This window comes from Eublepharis macularius, chromosome 5, assembly GCF_028583425.1.
Source record: "Eublepharis macularius isolate TG4126 chromosome 5, MPM_Emac_v1.0, whole genome shotgun sequence".
In the NCBI taxonomy this organism is placed as follows: domain Eukaryota; kingdom Metazoa; phylum Chordata; class Lepidosauria; order Squamata; family Eublepharidae; genus Eublepharis; species Eublepharis macularius.
The window spans coordinates 175,228,990-175,249,886 of NC_072794.1; the positions used below are offsets into that span (position 1 = coordinate 175,228,990).

Genomic DNA, 20,897 nt, shown 5'->3' on the forward strand with positions numbered 1-20,897 from the left:
CAAGTACATAGTTTAAGCTTAAATTTTCTCTCATTTCCAAAACATGTACTATGTTTGTATAAGATTGAGGAAGACTAGACAGCAAAATTATAGCTAGATCCTCATCCTGGATCTCCTTTCCAAGGGATCTTAATTTCTGTGTTAATTCCATGAAATTTGCAATATGATCTTTCAGTTTTTCCTGAGGCTTCATCTCAATCCGATACAATTGCCTCATTAGCAAAATTTTAGTTTTAATTGATTCTTGACGGTTTATTTCTAGAAGAGACGTCCACATTTGTCTAGAAGTGGGCTCATGAATAACTCTTATCAATTGTTTATCACTTAAAGCATTAATGATAATAGATCTTGCCTTATTGTCGTGCTTGACCCATTTGGCTTCCTTCTGAGGATCTCCAGTCGGTTTTTCATCTGTTATTGCAGACCAGACGTCCAGTTGAATAAGATGGGCTTTTATTCTTTCTGCCCAAAGATCATAGTTCCTCCCGTCGCCTAGTCGGTCGATCTGGAACCCCTGCTGTGCTCCCCAGGAGTCCGCCATCTTTCCTCTATTGTCTGCCCTCTGTGCTTTAGCCTGCGGCTACGGCAGAACTTTTATTGCTCTCTCTTAACTTCAGCTTGCGTTAATTGCCTCTGTGGCCCATTACCCTGTTAGAGCGAGTGTTAAACTACGCTGCGGAATTAAACGCCGAGCTGGTCAGAGAGGCAAAAGCTTTATTTGAGGAAGTTACATACTTGAGGGAAAGGGAGAGATAGATCCTAGCTATCTGACTACATCTTGCAGAGACAGAGAAGAAGTGTGGCAGGAGAGAGAAGAAGCAGGATATTGCCCTGTTTAGCCCAATAGGAGACAAGACAAGGAAATGACCCCCAGGAAACAAGAGAGGTGCTACTCTCACTGTCCTAACTAAGTGATCCTTGCTGCCCCCTGCATGGTAGGCTCTTCTTACTTCTTGCTGCTGCAGTACACCAGACATTGTTATTTCTAACACTCAGAAGCGTTACTGAAATGCAGATCAACTACATCTGCAGCATTTCTGCCATCTAGTAAGCCTCTCACTCAGTCTTAGAAGGAGATGAAGGTCTGACAGGACCTGTTGGGGACAAATCAGTGCTGACTTCCCCGTGTCACCTTGGTGTTCGACAGACACTCACAGACTGACACCTTGAATATCTGTTCCAATATCTTCACTGAGACAGAGGTCAGGCTGACTGGCTTGTAGTTGCCAGGATTGTCCTTACTTTTTTTCTTGAAGATTGGATGACATTTGCCCTCCTCCAGTCTTCTGGCACATCACCTTTCCTCCAAGAGGCTTGGAAGATGATCAACAAAGAGTTGGGAAGCTCTTTCAAGTATCTTTAGTTTTAGGTGGGTCTGTTGATCTGCAGTAGAACAGTAGGATTTGAATCCAGCGGCACCTTAGAGATCATCAAGATTTTCAGAGTGTAAGCTTTATAGAGTCAGAGCTCCCTTCTTCTGACACTAGATATCCTTCAGATATCTTTCTTCCACAGCCTGTTGCTATAGGGTGTATGACAAGTCATGCCCTAGTTTGGTGCCAGTTTGGTGTAGTGGTTAAGAGCACGGGACTCTAATCTGGAGAGCCGGGTTTGATTCCTCCGCTTGAAGCCAGCTGGGTGACCTTGGGCTAGTCACTGCTCTCCGGAGCTCTCAGCCCCACCCACCTCACAGGGTGTTTTGTTGTGGGGATAATAATGACATACTTTGAAAACTGCTCTGAGTGGGCATTAAGTTGTCCTGAAGGGCGGTATATAAATCAAATGATGTTGTTGTTGTTAAGTCTGTTCCTTTAATCTGGGCCAGTGTTTTAGACTGACCATCCTGGAACTTAGTGTTTAAAAACGGGGGAGCAATGGCTGTTACTGTGACTTTGCACTGTATGTTGCCATTTATCTATTTCAAATTTTAATGGATTCATCACAGAGCACATGTGAAGAAAATAACAACATTCGATTTATATACTGTCCTTCAGGACAACTTAACATCCACTCAGGGCGGTTTACAAAGTATGTCATTATCATCTCACAACAATCATGCTGTGAGGTGGGTGGGGCTGAGAGAGCACCGAGAAGCTGTGACTGTATCGACCCAGAGCCTCTCATCCCCCCCCCCCATCCTTGCCAGTTCTCCAGACTACACAGGACCCCTAGGAGCCTCTAAGAGCTCTGGTCGTTAGTTTGAAGCACCCTCGCTTCTGGGTTCTTTTTTGAGTGTGTATATACCTCCTTAGCAAGCAACACTGGACACAGACTGGTAAAAGGAGTTTATTAAAAAGGAAACATAGGAGCATGTGCTAGGCAGAAACTGCTCATAAAAGCATTTAGGCAAGGCAAAAACAAGTAACAGCTTGCTAATTCTATCTATGTTCTATCTAGCCAAAATACTCCTTTGCTGGCTAGCTGTCTAAACATTCTCTGAGTTGGCTCCAAGGCAGGTTGCTCTTGCCAAAGTCCATCCATGCCAGCTCACTCTGGGCATCCTGGAGACGGCATGGAGCTGGAGGCTCTCCTCTTCCATAGCTGACAGCTGGCAGTGGTTACAAGGCAGCATAGCTGGTCACAACGGGACTGAATGGTGTAAAGAGGTAGGATGGAATAGTATGGTAAACTCTGGAATAGTAAGGAACCAATCAGGGCTCGTTACTTAATTGGACATTACCCCAGTGTGTGAAAGTTTGGGGAGTATGGCTTGGAGCTGAGAGCAACGGCGGGCACTGAGCTTCTCAAGGCCGATGGGAATGCAGGTGCAACCAATTAACACTGGCTGTGCCTCTCTCAGCAAACAGGCCTGAAAGATCTCTTGCAAGCATGAAGCCCGAACCAAAGTTTTACTCTGAATATGGTGTAAGGGCCTGCTCCTTACAGTGACTGGCCCAAGGTCACCCAGCTGGCTTCAAGTGGAGGAGTGGGGAATCAAACCTGGTTCTCCAGATGAGAGTCCTGCCGCTCTTAACCACGACACCAGGCTGGCTCCCATGTAAGGGTTGGCGAGTTTCCATGGCAACTGTGTAGCCATGGAATGCTGAATGTTGTGTGGCTGTGAAGCACAAGTGGGAGGGAAAAGTCAGAAAGAAAGAAAGAAAGAAAGAAAGAAAGAAAGAAAGAAAGAAAGAAAAGTGTTCAGGAAACTCTAGTTGGTGGAAGCTGTTGCCACCGTGCCTGCTTCTGCATTCACGACGACGACGAAAGCAGCGTGGAGAATCTGCCGTGTGGATGTGGCCTTGGTTGCTGTCCCGGACTTGTTGGTAGAAGGGTCGGGTAAAGAAGGGTCATGTAGGTGCCAGCCATTAGGTCTTGAATGTAAAAAGAAGACTTCGGAGAGCAAATAATGCAGTTTTCTTCAGTGGTGCAGAGCCTCCCCCCCCCCCCCGCCCTTTGGGCTGTTCTTTAGAAAAAAGGAGAGCAGAAGAGCTGCGGCGTAGCTACAGTCTTGTGATTAGTACACTGCAAGGGAACTGGGGAAGCGTTCGATGCCTTGTGACGTTGGTGTCACAAACTATCAAACAGAAAACTGGGAGCGGCCGGTCTGGGTAAGATCTGTCACTTTAAAGACCAACAGGGTTTCAGATTACCTGATGAGGGAGTTTGACTCTGGGAAGCCTGTACCCTGGGAATCTTGTGGGTCTCTAACGTGCCACTGGACTCGAATCTTGCTGTTCTACTGTGGACCAACACAGCTACCCACCAGAAACTAATGTCTGGGTAAGGATTTATAATAATAATAACATTCGATTTAACATTCGATCAGGACAACTTAATGCCCACTCAGAGCGGTTTTCAAAGTATGTCATTATTATCCCCACAACAACAAACACCCTGTGAGGTGGGTGGGGCTGAGAGAGCTTCAGAGAGCCGTGACTAGCCCAAGGTCACCCAGCTGGCTTCAAGCGAAGGAGGAGTGGGGAATCAAACCTGGCTCTCCAGATTAGAGTCCTGCTGCTCCTAACCACTACACCTGGCTCTCAGTTGCTACTGCATCTTAAGAATTATGGTTAAGTCTAAAGATATGTGGAAATCAGTTCAGTTAAGGCAAAAAGCCAGCCCCACCACAAGCCTAGCGGAAACCTTGCTGATTAGTCAGAGGAGCTCGGAGTCAGACCAAGGTTAGAGAAGAGCTGAGAGCAGGCCAGGAAGGAGGAGGAAGGTGATAAGCTGGTGCCACAGAAATGAGGTATGCCAACGGGCAGGAGGAACTAACCTGTCCCAGGGCAGGGCAGAGGCCGAAGGTCTGCAGATGCTTTGGGCAAGAAACGGTTGTGGCAAAGAGGCGTTTGAGGAAGAGGAGCGCGAGAACCTCAGTCAGGGAAGTTTGCTCCAAAGGGCTCTCTGCTTTTGAGCTGCTTGGGGGGAGGCCAAAGGAGAGACGTGTCTTGCCGTGCAAGACATGGATCAGCTGCAGAACATCTCATCGGAAAGCAGAAGGTCCAAGGTGCTGTCAGGCGAAAAGGATCAGGCTGTAGGTGATGTGAAAGGAGGTCTGGACCTGAGACTCGGGGGAGCTGCTTGCCAGTCCGAGGAGACCAGTCTGACTGTGATAGGGAAACGGTCTGTCTTACGAATACCTGAAGCTGCCCTGTACTGTGTCATCCCTTGTAAGAAAAGGAGACATGCATAGGCTTTTGTCCACCTCCTTCATACAGTCTTTGAAAAGTTTCACTGAAAGGAAGGTCTGAAGGAATGACGGACTCTGCTGGTCTTGTTCCTTCTCCTTCCCCAACAAAACAAAAAGGCAAAACAAACCAGGTGCTTTTACAAACAAGGTGGGGCATGACAGAGGTGAGCTTGATGGAGAAGGGGAAAGCGGGAGTTGAAGCAAGGGCTGTCAGAGTCCTGCACTAGGTCCAGCCAGCAGCTGTCCTGACGCTGTACAGGAGTGCAGGCTTTCAGATATGGGAGTGGCCGGAAGGACTTCCACGCTCATTGATCAGAGGATCAGATTTGCACAGGGTTCACCTTGGAAAGGCTGGTGCTCCTCTGCGGATTTGGTAGCTGACTCTAGGTCTGTGGCTGTGGCAATGCTCTTTCCTGAGACCTGCTCTGGCTGTGTTTTGTTTCACTCTAATGGAGCTTTGTGAAAATGTTAGCAGAGTTCTTGAGGCTTTCTGCATATGTGGTTCAAGGAGAATTCTTGTTTGTTTGTTTTTAAGTTAGCCTTTATTGGCATATAGCAGCAATTCAAGTTATCCACTTACAAAAAAGAAAGAACAAAGTTAAAAGAATGCTGTATTACAAATACAAAAATACATTTAGAGCTTAACTCCGTGATATCCTTTGACGCAACTTCAAGGCAGAATGGAGAAACTCAGCCACCTTCTCAGTGACATCATGAGAGGAATCGTTCAACAGTCTATAGACTTCGAGCGAGTCAGAACAATCCATCATACTAGTTAAGACAGCTTTCAAGTATGTTTGACGTATACCAGCGTACAAATGACAATGCAAAAGGACATGAGTAACTGACTCGACACATTTTTGTTCACATAGACAGCATCTAGCTGAATAGTCTATCCTGTTAAATCTGCCATGTAGAATGGCCGAAGGCATAGCATTGCACCTGGCCAAAGAAAAGGCTCTACGAAGTTGTGGCACCTGCAGGGAGGATAAATATGGAGCCATCCTCCCTACAGTGAGGGGGACTTCAAAGCTTAGGGGGGAGCAGGTTTTAGTAGCCAAGCTATATAACTTCTGGCGCTCGATATCTAGCAACCTACTCTTCATTTGATGAAATGCCGCGTTTGATGTTAACATAGACAGTGAGTCCACGGATATACCCATGCCTTCCATTTTTTCCATGATATACGCTGACCAGTTTGACACATTGGACTCTGAAAGCATTTGATATGTAAAGCTCCCAGGGTCAGAATTATAATGTAACCGTAGCCAGTATTTAAATGTCATAAGCCATGCCCTCGTTTCCACTAAAATTAAGCCAGTTTCTAAGCAAATAACTGTATATGGAACACACTTCGGTAGGCCCAGGATTTTTCGCAGAAATTTAGATTGGACACGTTCAATGACCCGGTCAAAGGCCCTAATCCAAATTGGAATGCCATACAATAGTTGTGGAATCACTTTGGACTTAAAAATTTTGGAAGCAGCTGGTACAAATTGATTACCTCTGGAGGAAAAAAAACGTGCTATAGCTGAAGTACTAATGTCAGCTGTCTTCGCTGCAGACTTGCAGTGGGTGGACCAAGTCGCATTATATTGAAAATAGATACCTAGGTATTTGTAATATTTAACTTGTTACAGTCAGCACTGAACAGCCTGAGAAGGGTTAATAGGCTTAGTATTATGCAGAAGAGTCCAGGAGCTACTGGGGCAAATGGCAGGCAGGAGAAGAGAGCCCTTGGTGGAAAGAGAAAAGCAAGGGCAGTCTTAGGTAAAGAGCTGGGGGGGGGCGGTCTTGGAACAGCCTTTATAGCCATTCCTGTTTGGTTTCCTCAGGGCCGGCACGCCCATAGAGGCCAGGTAGGCAGTGGCCTCAGGCGCGAGGGCACTGGAGAGGCGCCGGAGGGGGTGGCGTGGTTGGCCCGCAGCTGCTGCAGCCAGCCAGCCCCGTGCCGCCGCTGCTGCCACCACACGCCCCCAGCCGGGCGCAGCAGCCACGAGCCGCTGCCGGGACAGAGCACGGAGCAGCCTCCGCCGGCGAATGCCCCCGGCTTGCGCTGCACAATGGCGGCATCGCGCAATGACATCGCGCAGTCCTTTGTGCGTGCGCATGGCACACAGAGGAGGGTTGCGTCTACTTAAAAAATAATCTATAGAGAGAAATGATGTGACCAATTATCTCCCTATCTGTCATCTGCCTTTTCTAGGTAAAGTGATTGAGAGAGCAGTAACAAACTAATTCCAGGCATTCTTGGATAACTCGGGTGCTCTCAACCACTTTCAGTTTGGGTTCAGGCCAGGCTATGGGGCAGAGACTGTTCTGGTGGCTTTAGTTGATGACCTCTGTCTGAACGTAGACAAAGGCCGTGCTTCTTTGTTGTTCCTCCTTTCAATACAGTAGGTCATACCATCCAGTTGAGGCATTTGGAGGCAGAAATAGGTATCAGCGGAGGTGCCTTGGAGTGGCCACAGTGGGCCCAGGGGAGGCAAGGTCCTCTCCCAGCTCCCTGATCCAGCTTTGCCTGTGGCTTTGGAAGCTGCTGGCAGCCAGGGTGGGCTGCTTTCCTCTGGTGGCAGACCACTTGTGGCCCAACGGTTTTGTTGGGTTATGATTATGATTATGATTCGCAGAGTAGAGAATTGCACAGCAGATAAAGAATCACACAGACATGTGTGTTCAGCTTCTAAAATAATGTTTAGTACATAAAGGATAAAATAATAAGGGTTACATTGGAGATAAAATAAGGAAGAGCTAACTTAGTTTCTACATCCTTACATGCTGGAGATAACGGTCTAACTGGCTAGGGAGGAATGGCGTCCCGGACAAAGGAAAGAATGTTAATTGCCCCCAGTAAACCTGGTCAGCCAATAATCGATCCTAGATTTGTTCATTAAGCATGCAACTCCCCTTTGCCCTGGCAGGAAGAGTAACTCGACATCTAACTGGCCTCAAGCTAACTAATTATGCCTAGCTAGACACAAACAGATTAACCCTTTCATGACAGAAGAGAGTGAACACTTGTAAATTCCAAGCGGGTTTTCCCCCCTGCAGCTGGACTGTTGGGAGCACCCTGTTGCTTCAGGTGCAGCAGCAGCAGGGGCTCCCCAGCATCACAGGGCCTTCCTCGTGGACCTGTGTCTGGGGGTAAGGTTTTCTTCCCCATTACTCCTCCTCCCCCCCCCACACATGTTCTCATACAGTTCTCTGCACTTGCATGGTGAACTCTTCTGTGTTGAGGGGAAGGGTTCTAGCCCCCCCAGTCTGATTTTTCAGATTTTTCTACAAACCTGAGGGGTGCCCCAAGTTCACAGAACCATTTGGTCTGTAAGCAGGTGGTCCCAGTTCTCCAACTTAAGTATCCACACGTTGGGGCCACTTGGGAATTAGAAATATGACGTAAATGCATGCTCTCGTTTCTGGTTGCCCCTTCCAGGCCTTTGTGTTGCTGAGCGATCTGCTCCTGATCTTTGGCCCGCAGCTGGCACAAGGGGGCCAGGAAGTGCTGCAAGCGTTGGTGTATCAGGCAGAGCCTGCTCTGCAGTCCCAGCTGGCTGGCTTCCTTATGGACCATATCTTCAGTCCAGCCCAGGCTCCCGAGAGTGGTGGGTGCGGGCCAGGGTCAGGGGGGGGAAGGGTTAGGGTTGGGGGGGGCCGGCCTCATGCTCACGTCCTCAGACGGGCTTTTGCCTCAGATGAGGAGGAGGAGGAGGAGCTCCAGATCGAGCGTCTGCACCAGCGCCGCATCCTCCTGGCTGGGTTCTGCAAGCTCATTGTCTACGGAGTCGTGGAGCTGAGTGCCGCGTCGGATGTCTTTAAGCACTACGCCAAGGTTGGTAAGGCGCGGGGCAGCCTGAGGCCCTGGGCTTGATGGCAGCAGCAGTGAATACACGCATCCGTGGCTGGGGAAGGTGCTGTGGGGAGGAGTGCAGCGGCTGCGGAGAAACCTTCCTTGCTTCTGGCAGGGCAGTTCAGCCCCCCGTTAGTGTTCTCCTGTGGGCTGCGAGCACGGCAGCCCAAGGCGCTCTCCTCTCTTAAGCCACTCCTGCTGGAGAAAGAGAACGTGCTCCTCCAAAGGGGTCTCGGGGGGCCACTGTCAAGAGCCGTTGTGGTTCTCTCTGCCTGGCCGCCACTTTGAGGAGCTCCAGCTTAAAGCCACTTTGGCAGTTGTGTTTGCCCTCAGCAGTGCTGAAGAAGGGCAACTCTACGGGACCGTCTCTCCCCATATATTCCCCAGAGGACACTCCGATCAGGGGACAAACAGCTGTCGGTGGTCCCTGGCCCCAAGGAGGCCCGCCTAGCCTCGACTAGAGCAAGGGCCTTTTCGGTCCTGGCTCCCACCTGGTGGAACGCTCTGTCTGCTGAGATCAGGGCCCGGCAGGACCTACTATCTTTTTACTGGGCCTGCAAGACAGAGTTGTTCCGCCAGGCATATGGCTAAGGCTGGGCTTCCGCCGGCCTGAAAAAAGGGTGTATAAAATCCTCCCTGTGAAGGCTGTCCACCATCCTGTTTTAAATGTGTTGTTTTTAATGAACATGAATTTTTAATTGTATTTTAATTGCATTTTGTAATTGAGCCCACTCGTGGGGAGGGCGGAATACAAATTTGAAATAAAAAATAAATAAATCTTGGGTGTTTCTCTCATTTCTCCTCCTCATGCCAGTTCTACAATGATTACGGGGACATCATCAAGGAGACGCTGAATCGGGCCCGTCAAATTGACCGGGCCGAGTGGGCCCATACGCTTCTTCTCAGCTTGCAGCAGGTATCAGAGAAGTGCGGGGGGGGGCACTTGGACTGGGGGGGGGAGCGACCTCTCCTCCTCATAAGGAGAGGTTATAACCGGCTTAGAGGAAACGATGGCTGAGCCATTATAAATGCATCCTTGGTGTAGAAGAATTGGAACAGAGTGGACCTTCCCTGTCTTACGATACTGTAACTCTTGGGCACCTAATGCAGTTGATGGGCAGTGAAATTTGGGGTTGGCAAAGAGAAGTACTTCTTTACAGGATGTACAGTTAACATAGAATGCAGTCACAAAATGGCTTGGATGACGTTAAGAGGCAATTGGACAAAGACCTATTAGGTTCAGTGGTTCTGTAGCACTTCTACATTCAGTGGCAGTCTACCTCACTGATTATTGCTGGGGGCAATGGCAAAAGGGTCAGCCCTCGTGCCTGCTTGTCAGCGCATGATAGCACTGAGAATGGTCAGCCACGTGCTTAATGCAGACGTTTATATTTATCTCTGTTGACATCCATTTTGTTAGTTTCCACCTGGCCTTCCAGCCTGTCGGTTGGTCAAGCTGAAAAAGGCGAGTGTTCGCTCCGGTGCCCAGCGACGCCATCTTACCTGGGAACTGGACTTTTCAAAGGCGGAGCCACGGGGGATTGCCCGGGGAGAGGAAGGGGTCCCCTTGCAGCCCTCCTCTGCCTGTACTGGCTGCTAGGCCCCTTCTCTCCCTCCCCCTGCACCCTGGCTGTTCCCCCACCCCCAGGCTCTAGGTGGCTGCGCACTCACACTCCCAGAGGCAGTGAGGGACGGTGGAGGCAGCCCAAAATAGTTGGAAGCCCCAGGTGTGCTGACCCTGCACTGCCACCTAGAGTGCAGGGTGGGGAAGCTAGCTAAGCAGCCAGCATTGGGATGCAAGGGGACCCTTCCTCACCCCCAGCAATCCTCCGTGGCTCTGTCTTTGACAGCTACAGTTCCCAGGTAAAATGGCATCACTGGATACAAGAATGAACACTTGCCTGGCGTCTCGTTGAGCTTGACCCATTGACTGGCTGGAAAGCTGGACTGTAACGGACAAAATTAATTTCAACAGAGAGAAATGTAAAGTTCTGCATTTAGGTAGGGAAAAACGTATAATTACAGGACTAGGGGAGACGTGTCTTGGCAGTGGCACACGTGAAAAGGGTCTAGGGGTCTTAGTAGATCTTGCACTGAACGTGAGTCTGTAACGAGCTCTTGCCCGTGTCTGGAACCCAGCTTCCACTTAGCCAAGAGAAAGGTGCGTCTTCCCTCTTGGAAAGCTTTCAGCAATTAGTTCTCAGACCTGCCAGACAGACAAGTTCTTTGAACCACCTGTTTATCAGTACATGTATTTATGTATAGGGTTCAATTTTGCTTTGCAACTCTTTATCAAACACACAGACACCAGTCTAGAGTTTATTTCACTTTATTGAAAATACACCCTAGTTTTTTAATGAAGCAAGTAATCAAAATATAAGTGGTTATTAATGTAAATCTTATAAAAACAGAACACAAAAAGGCAATAAGAAATAAGTTTGCTAACATTTCCTAATAAATTCCAAGTTTAACATAATCAAAGTTTCTATGAAATGCATAGGTAAAAATAAGTTCTCACCTAAATTCTCTCAAGAGATTTCTTCCATCAGAGCTCTGCCATTCTATCTGAATTGGCAATTTTATAAGTCATCATATGCAAATATCTAAGGTCTGTTCACATGATAGCACAAACAAACGATAATTGGTCTGATGCTTCATTGAATATTCATAGTTTCTATTGTACAACCTTCCAATTAGTAAAAAATTACGTTATACTCAAACTTGCAAAACAAAACTATAAATTTCTGATAAGTGTCAGAAAAAGTTAAGTTGAGAGATCACTATTGGTTGAATCTCTGGTAGAGGAACATGAATCTCGATAGAGTCCACTATTTTAATTAACTGTCAAAAGATTAAAGCACACCTGTTAGAATTACCTAACACACAGAAAAAACACAGATGGTTCATGCAAAGTCTGAACGCCCATCTAGAATACAAGTGCTTGGCCTAGTATTGCTCAGTATTGATTATTGTCATGTGCTTTTATCTATATTGGTGCAACAAGTCAGTAGTGTGATGCTGTAGCTAAAAAGGCAAATGCAGTTTTAGACGGTATCAACCGCAGTATAGTGTCCAGATCACACAAAGCGGTGGTATTGCTTTACTCTGTTCTGGTTATGCCTCACCTGGAGTACTGGGTTCAGTTTTGGGCACCACAGTTTAAGAATGTTGACAAGTTGGAATGTGTCCAAAGGAGGGCAACAAAGATGGCAAGAGGTCTGGAGACCAAGTCCTATGAGGAAAGGTTGAAGGAGCTGGACAGGTTTAGCCTGGAGAGGAGATGACAGAGGTAATACGATGGCCATCTTCAAGTTTTTGAAGGGCCATCACATAGACAATGGAGTGGAGTTTTCAGTTGTCCCAGAGGGTTAGACCGGAAACAATGGGTTAAAATCAAAGTAAAAGAGTTTTTGGCTAAACGTGAGAAAGAACTTCCTGACAGAGCGGTTCGTCAGTGGAACAAGCCTCCTCGGGAGGTGGTGATTTCTCCTTTATTTGGGTTTTTTAAAGCGGAGGCTAGATGGCCGTCTGTCAGCAATGCTGAGTCTCCACTTGAAGCCAGCTGGGTGACCTTGGGTCAGGCACAGCATCTAGGAACTCTCTCAGCCCCACCCACTTCACAGGGTGTTTGTTGTGGGGATAATAATGACATACTTTAAAAACCGCTCTGAGCGTGTGTTAAGTTGTCCTGAAGGGCGGTATATAAATCGAATGTTGTTGCTGTTGTTGTTCTCCAACTCGGTATGAATTTAGACCGAGCCTGAAGGAGACAGCAGGAAGCGAGGAGGTGGTGCTCAGCTCTCAGGGCCTTTTCTTACGTGCCCAGGGTAATCCCAGTCCACCCCCTCTGGGTTAGGGAAGAATTTTCCTGCAGGCCAGTTTGGACGGGGATCCTGGGAATCCTTTTGCTTCCTTCAGGCATACAGCAGGGGTCAGTGGGGGAGGTAGCTGTGGATTTCCTTCCTCACGCAGGGGTTCGGACTAGATGAAACGGGGGGGGGGCCTTCCAGTTCTGTTTTTGTGAAGGAGGAAGAATAACTCACTGCCAGGTTACTCTACATTGGTAAGAAGAAACATTCACAGCAAGTCCGATATTCTTTCTAGTTGCTGACACAGCTGCTTCTGGAGCAGGGACCAGCAGGCATAGAGTCTGCTGCCTTTCTCGAGATCCGAGACCTGGCCCGCCGGTTCTCGCTGCTGTTTGGGCTGCATCGGCTACAGAACCGCTCGGCCCTCGTCACTCTGCACAAGTGAGGCTGCTATATGGGGCATTGCTTTCCAGGGAGTGACAAGGAAAGGGGGGGGGCAGAGCAGTTCGAATGCTTGGTAATGTTGTGCTTGCCAATCTTTTCCTTATTCAGGGATGGAATAAAGTTTGCATTCCAGGAGACAGGATCTCCCAGTTCCAAGCTGGGACTCGTCAACTTGCCATTTCTGGAGTTGCTGAGTGAATTTTCCCCACGGCTGCTGTATCCTGACAAAGCGTTGCTGTGAGTGTTGGGATGAACATGGGATAGGGAAGGTAGAGAGAGAAGGATTTCTCTCCCTTTCTCACAATACAAGAACTTGTGGGCACTCAATGAAATTGCTGAGCAGTCGGGTCAGAACAGATAAAAGGAAGTACTTCTTCATCCAAAGGGTGATTAACACATGGAATTCACTGCCTCAGGAGGTGGTGGCAGCTTCAAGCATAGACAGCTTCAAGAGGGGATTGGATAACCATATGGAGCAGAGGTCCATCAGTGGCTGTTAGCCACAAGGTATAGATGGAACTCTTTGTCTAGGGCAGTGATGCTCTGTATTCTTGGTGTTTGAGGAGGGGCAATCAGTGGGAGGGCGTCTAGTGTCCCTTCCCCACTGGCAGACCTCCTGATGACACCTGGGTTTTGGCCGCTGTGTGACACAGTGTTGGACTGGATGAACCATTGACTTGATCCAACATGGCTTCTCTTAGGTTCTTAAGGGTGAGAGTACCCTCCCCAAAACTCTTCTAGTTCAGTTTTGCCATTTTTGCCTTTTTTGAGGTACAGTTGGATTAGAGGGAATTAATTTATAATTTAAGGTGTCTGAATTTTGGGTGTGTGTGTTTTATTTCCCTTTTTGCTTTTTTGGATGGTATCAGGGTGGGTGGAATGAAAGGGGGTGGGGATAGCTGGTGGGTGGAAGGATTGAGTGTTTTATGGGTTACTTGGTGGTAGGAACTGAGATCAGCCAGCATAGGGGAAGAGACCCAGTGCTGTTGTGTACTTGACTTCCTTCTGGTCCCCAGGGATCATTTAGTCGAAACCCATGCACGAAGTAGGAAATCCACAGCTCTCTCTCCTACCCTCCCCACCTCTCCCAGTGACCCCTGCTCTGTGCCAGAGGAAACCACAAAAAAAACACCAGGTTCTCTGGCCAGTCTGGCTTGGAGGAAAATTCCTTCCTGACCTCAAAGTGGCGATTGACATTATCCTGGGCATGCAAGAAAGGGCCACAAGAGCCAAGCACCAGCTCATCCTTTCTTGCCCTCCTTCTTCCAATCTGCACATATTTATATTGAGTCATAATCTGTTGAATTGTGTTGCTGGCAGGTACCAGTTCAGAAATAACATGTTCTGTCACCAAAGCTCTAGCGCTTGTGGTTTCTTGAAGCTGCTATAGAGAGTAATTGTACTGATTTCTTAAGAGCTTTGGTCAGAGAAGTATAATAATAAAGGAAAGGATCTTTTCAGCTGGTTTCTTTCACAGGACTCACCTGTCCTGTGGAAGTGCCGCCTACCCATTTTGGGAAGGGAAGAAAGCTGGAAACAGTGAGATGCTCAGTTGGGTGGTTTCTCCTGGGCTGCTGTCCTACCTTAAACCTCCTTCCATGCAGCTCTGTTTAGAGATGGCGAGGTGGGTAGCTCGAAAAACAGATATCCTAATGGAAAGTCTGGTGTTGCTGAGCTCAGTTAGGAGTTCTGCTAACCAGTTGGATGAAAGATAAGGGGAAGCCCCTCTCCTTGGTGACTTTCTGCAAAAGACCCTGGCCACTGAGTAAGAACACATAGACACAGGAAGCTGCCCTATACTGAATCAGGCCGTCAGTCCATCAAGGTTAGTATTACCTTCACAGACTGGCAGCAGGTTTCAGGAAGAAGGCTTTCACATCTGCTGCCTTTTAATTGGGGGTGCTGAGGATAGAAACTGGTGGTATCTGGTGGTAAAGTTCTGCATTTTGGTAAGAAAAATCAAATGCATAATTATAGGATGGGGAAGACTCGTCTTGCCAGTAGTATGTGCGAAAAAGATCAAGGGGTGTTAGTAGACCATACCCTGACCGTGAGTCAGTAGTGTGAGGTGGTAGCTAAAAAGGCAAAAGTGATTTTGGGCTGTATCAACAGAAGCATAGTGTCCAGATCATGAGAAGTGATGGAATTGCTCTGCTCTGCTCTGGTTAGACCTCACCTAGGTTATTGTCTTCAGTTTTGGGCACCACAATTTAAGAAGGATACAGACAAACGGGAGCAAGTCCAGAGGAAAGCAATGAAGATGGTGAGGGGTCTAGAGACGAAATCCTATGAGAAAAGGCTGAAAGAGCTCGGTATGTTTAGCCTGGAGAGGAGACGACTGAGAGGTGATATGATAACCATCTTCAAGTACTTGAAGGGCTGCCATATAGAGGATGGCACGGAGTTGTTTTCTGCTGCCCCAGAAGGTCAGACCAGAACCAACAGGTTGAAATTAAATCAATAGAACTTTCAGCTAAACATTAGAATCATAGAATCATAGAGTTGGAAGGGGCCATACAGACCATCTAGTCCAACCCCCTGCCCAGTGCAGGATCAGCCTAAAGCATCTCTGACAAGTATTCATCCAGCCTCTTCTTGAAAACTGCCAGTGAAGGGGAGCTCACCACCTCCCTAGGCAGCTGATTCCACTTTTGAACTACTCTGACCGTGAAAAAGTTTTTCCTAATATCCAGCCGGTACCTTTGTGCATGTAGTTTTAGCCCATTGCTTCGCGTCCTACCCTCTGCTGCCAACTGGAACAGCTCTTTGCCCTCCTCCAAATGACAGCTTTTCAAATATTTAAAGAGAGCAATCATGTCCCCCCTCAACCTCCTCTTCTCCAAACTAAACATTCTGAAGGCCCTCAGCCTTTCCTCGTAGGGCTCAGTCTCCAGACCTCTGATCATTCTCGTCGCTCTCCTCTGCACCCTCTTGATTTTGTCCACATCCTTTTTGAAGTAAGGCCTCCAGAACTGCACACAATACTCCAGGTGTGGCCTGACCAAGGCAGTATAGAGAGAGGCTATGACCTCCTGCAATTTTGACGCTATGGCCCCTTTGATACAACCCAAGATTGAATTAGCCTTTTTTGCCACCGCATCACACTGACTGCTCATATTCAGTTTACAGTCCACTCTTACCCCAAGATCCCTTTCGCATATACTACTGCCCAGAAGTGTATCCCCCATCCAGTATTTGTGCTTCTCATTTTTGTGGCCCAGATGTAATACTGTGCACTTGTCTTTGTTGAATTGCATCCTATTCACAGCTGCCCACTTCTCCAGAGTATTCAGGTCTTGTTGAATTTTAATTCTATCTTCTTGGGTGTTTGCTACCCCTCCCAATTTGGTAACATCAGCAAATTTAATGAGCAGCCCAACCACTCCTTCATCCAGATCATTGATAAAAATATTGAAAAGTACCGGGCCCAAAACTGAGCCCTGCAGCACCCCACTGGACACCTCCCTCCAATCTGATGAAACGCCGTTGACCACCACTCTTTGAGTGCGGTCTTCCAACCAGTTCCCTATCCACCGAACTGTCCTATAGTCCACTCCACAGTCTTCCAGTTTGCCCATCAGAATGTCATGGGGGACCTTATCAAAAGCTTTACTGAAATCCAGATAAATCACATCAACAGAGTTCCCCCGATCCAGTAAGCTGGTCACTCAATCAAAGAAGGAAACCAGGTTGGTCTGGCAAGATCTGTTAGGAACAAAACCATGCTGACTTCCCCGGATCACTGAGTGGTCCTTCAGATGCTTACAGATTGATCCCTTTAAAATCTGTTCTAATATCTTCCCAGCAACAGAAGTCAGACTGACCGGCCTGTAGTTTCCCGGGTCATCCTTCCTCCCTTTCTTAAAGATTGGGATAACATTCGCTCTTCTCCAATCTTGTGGCACATCCCTAGTCCTCCAGGAGGCCTTGAAGATGATGGGCAGGGGTTCTGCAAGTTCTCTGGAAAGTTCTTTCAACACTCTTGGGTGCATTAGGAAGAACTTCCTGACAGAGCGGTCTCTCAGTGGTACAGGCTTCCTCAGGAGCAGCAGCATAGCATGGTCCATGGACGCCTGGGGCAGGTGGTGGCAACCATTGTTCAGGAGTGCCCCCTCACCTGAGAGCACTCCTGTGGTTCGGGATGCTCCCTGTCCTTTACTGTTTTGCCAAAGTTGCCTGCGCCGCCACTGGGCGCCAAGCTGATGGCAGTGGCGCAGGCAGTTGCAGCAAAGAAGTAAGGGGTGGGAAGGCGAGCAGGGAGGTGGGCCGCCTCCCCGCCTGCTGCGCCGCCTGAGCGCCTGGCTCAGCGAGCGTTGAGGCGGGTGGCAGGGGCAGGGAGGTGGGTCGCCTCCCCACTCACCTCCCCGACTGCTGTGCCACACAAGCGCCCGGCTTGCTGGACACTGAGGCGGGTGGCAGCAGTGAGGAGGCAGCCCACCTCCCCACTCGACTCCCCGCCTGCTGCGCCACCTGACGGCCCAGCTCGCTGGGTGCTGAGGTGGGCGGCAGCGGCGAAGGGGCGGGGAGGTGGGCCACCTCTCTGCTCGCCTCCCCACCTGCTGCGCTGCCCAAGTGTCTGGCTCACTGGGTGCTGAGACGGGCGGCAGCGGCGAAGGGGCGGGGAGGTGGGCTGCCTCCCTGCTCGCCTTGCCACCTGAGCATCCAGCTCAGTGGGCGCTGAGGCGGGTGACAGTGCCGGTGAAGGCGGAGAGATGAGTGGGGAGGTGGGCTGCCTGCTGCGCCGCTGGGGCACCTGGCTTGCTGGGTGCCGAGGCAGGCGGCTGCCACTTTGGGGTCAGGAAGCAGTTTTCTCCAAGCCAGTTTGGCCAGGGATCCTAGAGTTTTTTTGCCATCTGCTGGGCATTAAGCAGGGGTTACTGGGGGTGTGGGAGGAGGTAGTTGTGAATTTCCTGCTGTTGATATCTAAGTGTCAAAAGCCATTGTGCAGAGGCTTTAGATCAGAACGATCAGTATGACAGGTAGACACATCAGGTGACAAAGAGTCAGATGGTTAAGTCAAGAGTCAGGAGACCATGAAGCGAATGACTCAGCTAAACTCATGCATGCATCTAATTGGGTGTCTACATGTATAAATAGCTACTATGTACAGTATGGTTGGGGCTTCTTTCGAGTCCAGGTGTAGGCGAAGCACTTTGTCTCTCTGGACTGTAACCTGTATATATTGCTCTTTATCCACCTATAAATAAATTGTATCATACACCTTTACTAAACAAACAAGGTGTGGACTCTTTGTGGATCCTCCTAAAGCTGGTGCAGTCACGCTGAATACACACTATTCAACACCGGGGGTGTGGGAGGAGGTAGTTGTGAATTTCCTGCATGGTGGGTTGGACTAGACTAGATGACCCTGGAGATCCCTTCCTACTCTATGATTGTATGATTCTGCATGACAAACTGATGCTCTGCCACTGAGGCAAGAAGAAGATGCATTTTATCAGCATACGACCAAGGAGGTCCTTTTGGAAAGATTACACTTAAGAATTACGTTTGTAGGTGGATTAACGATACTCTTTCTGGAGAATGAGCCATTAACATGGCATGTTCTTGATAAAGACTCCTGGAAATGAGGTGGCAAACTGGCTTCTTGTCAAGTGGGGCCTTGAGCTCATCTTCTCCCCTGAAAATGAGAAGAAAGAAAAAGAATACAGACGTTAGAAACACTAAAAAATGTATTGGACTTGCCTGAGTTTTTTATAACTCAGTATTATTGTATGATGTGCATTGGTGTATTTATTCTTAGATTCTTTTTGTATACTAATTTGTTTGTATACTAATTTATTGCTCCTTGTCACTCTGTTGGACTTACTGGAGGTCCGTTTAACTGATGAATGAGTGTTTGAAATAGACTTGAAACTCGTAGTACTAATTTGTAAATTATTGTCTACGTTGGTTGTGATGTACATTGATGAAATTATTTCTAGAATCTTTGTACATAAAAATATTATCTGTGTTCATTTAATGGTGCATTTCACTTTTTCTTTAATTGTACTAATTAACAAGTTATGGTGGGATTCTCCGTTGTTGGTCGAGCTTATTATTGTAACTCTCTTTTGTGGTTAGTATAAATCTGCCAGGGGTATCCAACTGGCCACTGTGTGAATCCAGATGCTGGACTCGATCAATAAGCCTTCTGATCTGATACAGCACAGTGTCCTTCTTGGGTGAGGTGTTTGAAAGAGTAGTGGTGATGCAGTTCATTGCTGTGTCTTCTGCGCAGTTCTAAAGCTCCTAGAGGCACGAGGCACTTGCCTAGCCTTTTTGTGTACTTTTCCCCCAGGCACAGCTATAAAAGGTGGAGTAAGTGGCCCCCTCTCACAGTTCTTTTGCAGTTGATGAAGAAGGATGTCTCCCCTCTCCACACCTTGGAACCTTCATGCTTTATGTGAGTTAGGGCCTTTGCTTCCATGATGTCAAAGGCCCTCGTCACGAATTGTTCCAGTTGTGGGACAGAAGTGGCATGATAATGCCTCTTCTGTGTGGGCGAAGGCCATGACATCTTGCAGAGTGCAGTCTGCATACAATTCATGCCCGAAGCTCACCATGAAAGGGTGCCATGACTCAAAGCGGCTCTTTGGGAGTCAGTCCTGAAGGACTCTACCAACTCCAATCACATTGCTGCAGATAAAGAACTGCAGCGCCCAGAACAGGCCTCCTCAGTTCCACCAGGATGTTCAGCACTTGACGCAGCTCAAAAAGACCAGTTGGTTCCAGCTGCGTCTTTGTTGGTTCTACCTCAGTCAAACACAAAGGGAGGGAAACTTCCTTACAAAGACATCTACAACAAAAAAGCATCTGCTGATCGTAGCATCTGTTGTATTTTTCTGGTGGGTCTGAATACTGCTTCTACAGGAAACCCAACTCACACAGATCAGTACTTACACAAAAACTCCAATCACCACCCTCGACAGAAAAGAGGCATAATAAAAACATTAGTAGACCGTGCAAGATGGATATGTGAACCGCACTTTCTCAACGAGGAAACTAATCATCTAAACCACACACTCCAAGCAAATGGCTACTCCAGAAATGAAATCAGAAGAGCAATTAAACCAAGGATAAATCAAACAACCAAGGAAAAACAGTCTCCCACAGGAAGTGTTTTTGCCATATATCAAAGAAATCACTGATCAGATGGGAAAGCTTATGAAAAAGCACAACCTTCAAGCAGTATTCAGACCCACCAGAAAAATACAATGGAACAGATGCTGATTAGCAAAAGACAGTAGAGACCCCCTCACCTCTGCAGGAGTATACCGCATACCCTGCAGCTGTGGAGAAGTTTACATCGGGACCACACAGCGCAGCATCCAGACAAGAATAAAAGAACATGAAAGACACTGCAGACTTGGACAGCCTGAAAAATCAGCAGTGGCTGAACATAGCCTAACTCAAACAGGACACAGTATCCTATTCCAGGACACTAAAACACTGGACAACACGTCCAACTATGCATACTAGGCTTTTTCCTCAGGAGCTTTATAATAGACTGCTTCCTAAGGTGTTGAGAGTATTGGAAATGTCGCAAAAGTCTAAGGAAAAGGGGGAGCCAGATCAAGAGTTCCCAGAGGGAGCAGAGTGATCCCAAAACCAGGATCAATGACCACAGGCATTCCCATGCCGGCAGCATTTTACGATTTGATTAAGAAGGAATGGGAAAGACCAGCTAAACCAAAAGCTCCATATGCAGTCTTCAAGAAGTTCTACACTTTGACTCCAGAGACCACCAAGAAGTTCAATTTGCCACTGGTAGATGATCCAGTGACGCATTTGGCATCCTCCTCAGTACTGCCAATGGACGCAGAGGGCATGCCCAAAGATCCTTGTGACAGGAGGATAGAACAAGCCCTACACAGGAACTTTGAGGCGGCCTCCATATCACTCAAGGCATCTCTAGCAGGATCGCTGTTCGCAAGGGCGGCGTTCTCATGGGCTTCAGATCTCGTTGCGGCAGGAAGCAAAGTGCCCAAGGCCATTAAGGATGAGGTGAAGAAGATTGCCTTAGCTACGGCCTTTGCTGTGGACGCGTCCCTGGATACCCTACAGCTGGCCTCTAGAGTGATGGCGTTCAGTGTGGCAGCCAGATGTAACACGTGACTAAGGAACTGGAATGTTGACCTGGTGGTGCAGGCCAAGGTGGCGGGGA

The 20,897-nt window shown here is 48.1% G+C and overlaps 1 protein-coding gene across 1 annotated transcript in view; it reads left to right on the top strand.

The window, feature by feature from the left end:
• The window catches only part of STAG3 (stromal antigen 3), a 63,148-nt gene that overhangs the window by 35,230 nt on the left and 7,021 nt on the right, over positions 1-20,897 (top strand). The window contains exons 24-28 of the mRNA XM_054980499.1: positions 8,067-8,235; positions 8,326-8,462; positions 9,295-9,396; positions 12,585-12,730; positions 12,842-12,970. Coding sequence (XP_054836474.1) covers positions 8,067-8,235; positions 8,326-8,462; positions 9,295-9,396; positions 12,585-12,730; positions 12,842-12,970 — 683 coding nt within the window. The remainder of the gene's footprint in view (positions 1-8,066; positions 8,236-8,325; positions 8,463-9,294; positions 9,397-12,584; positions 12,731-12,841; positions 12,971-20,897) is intronic.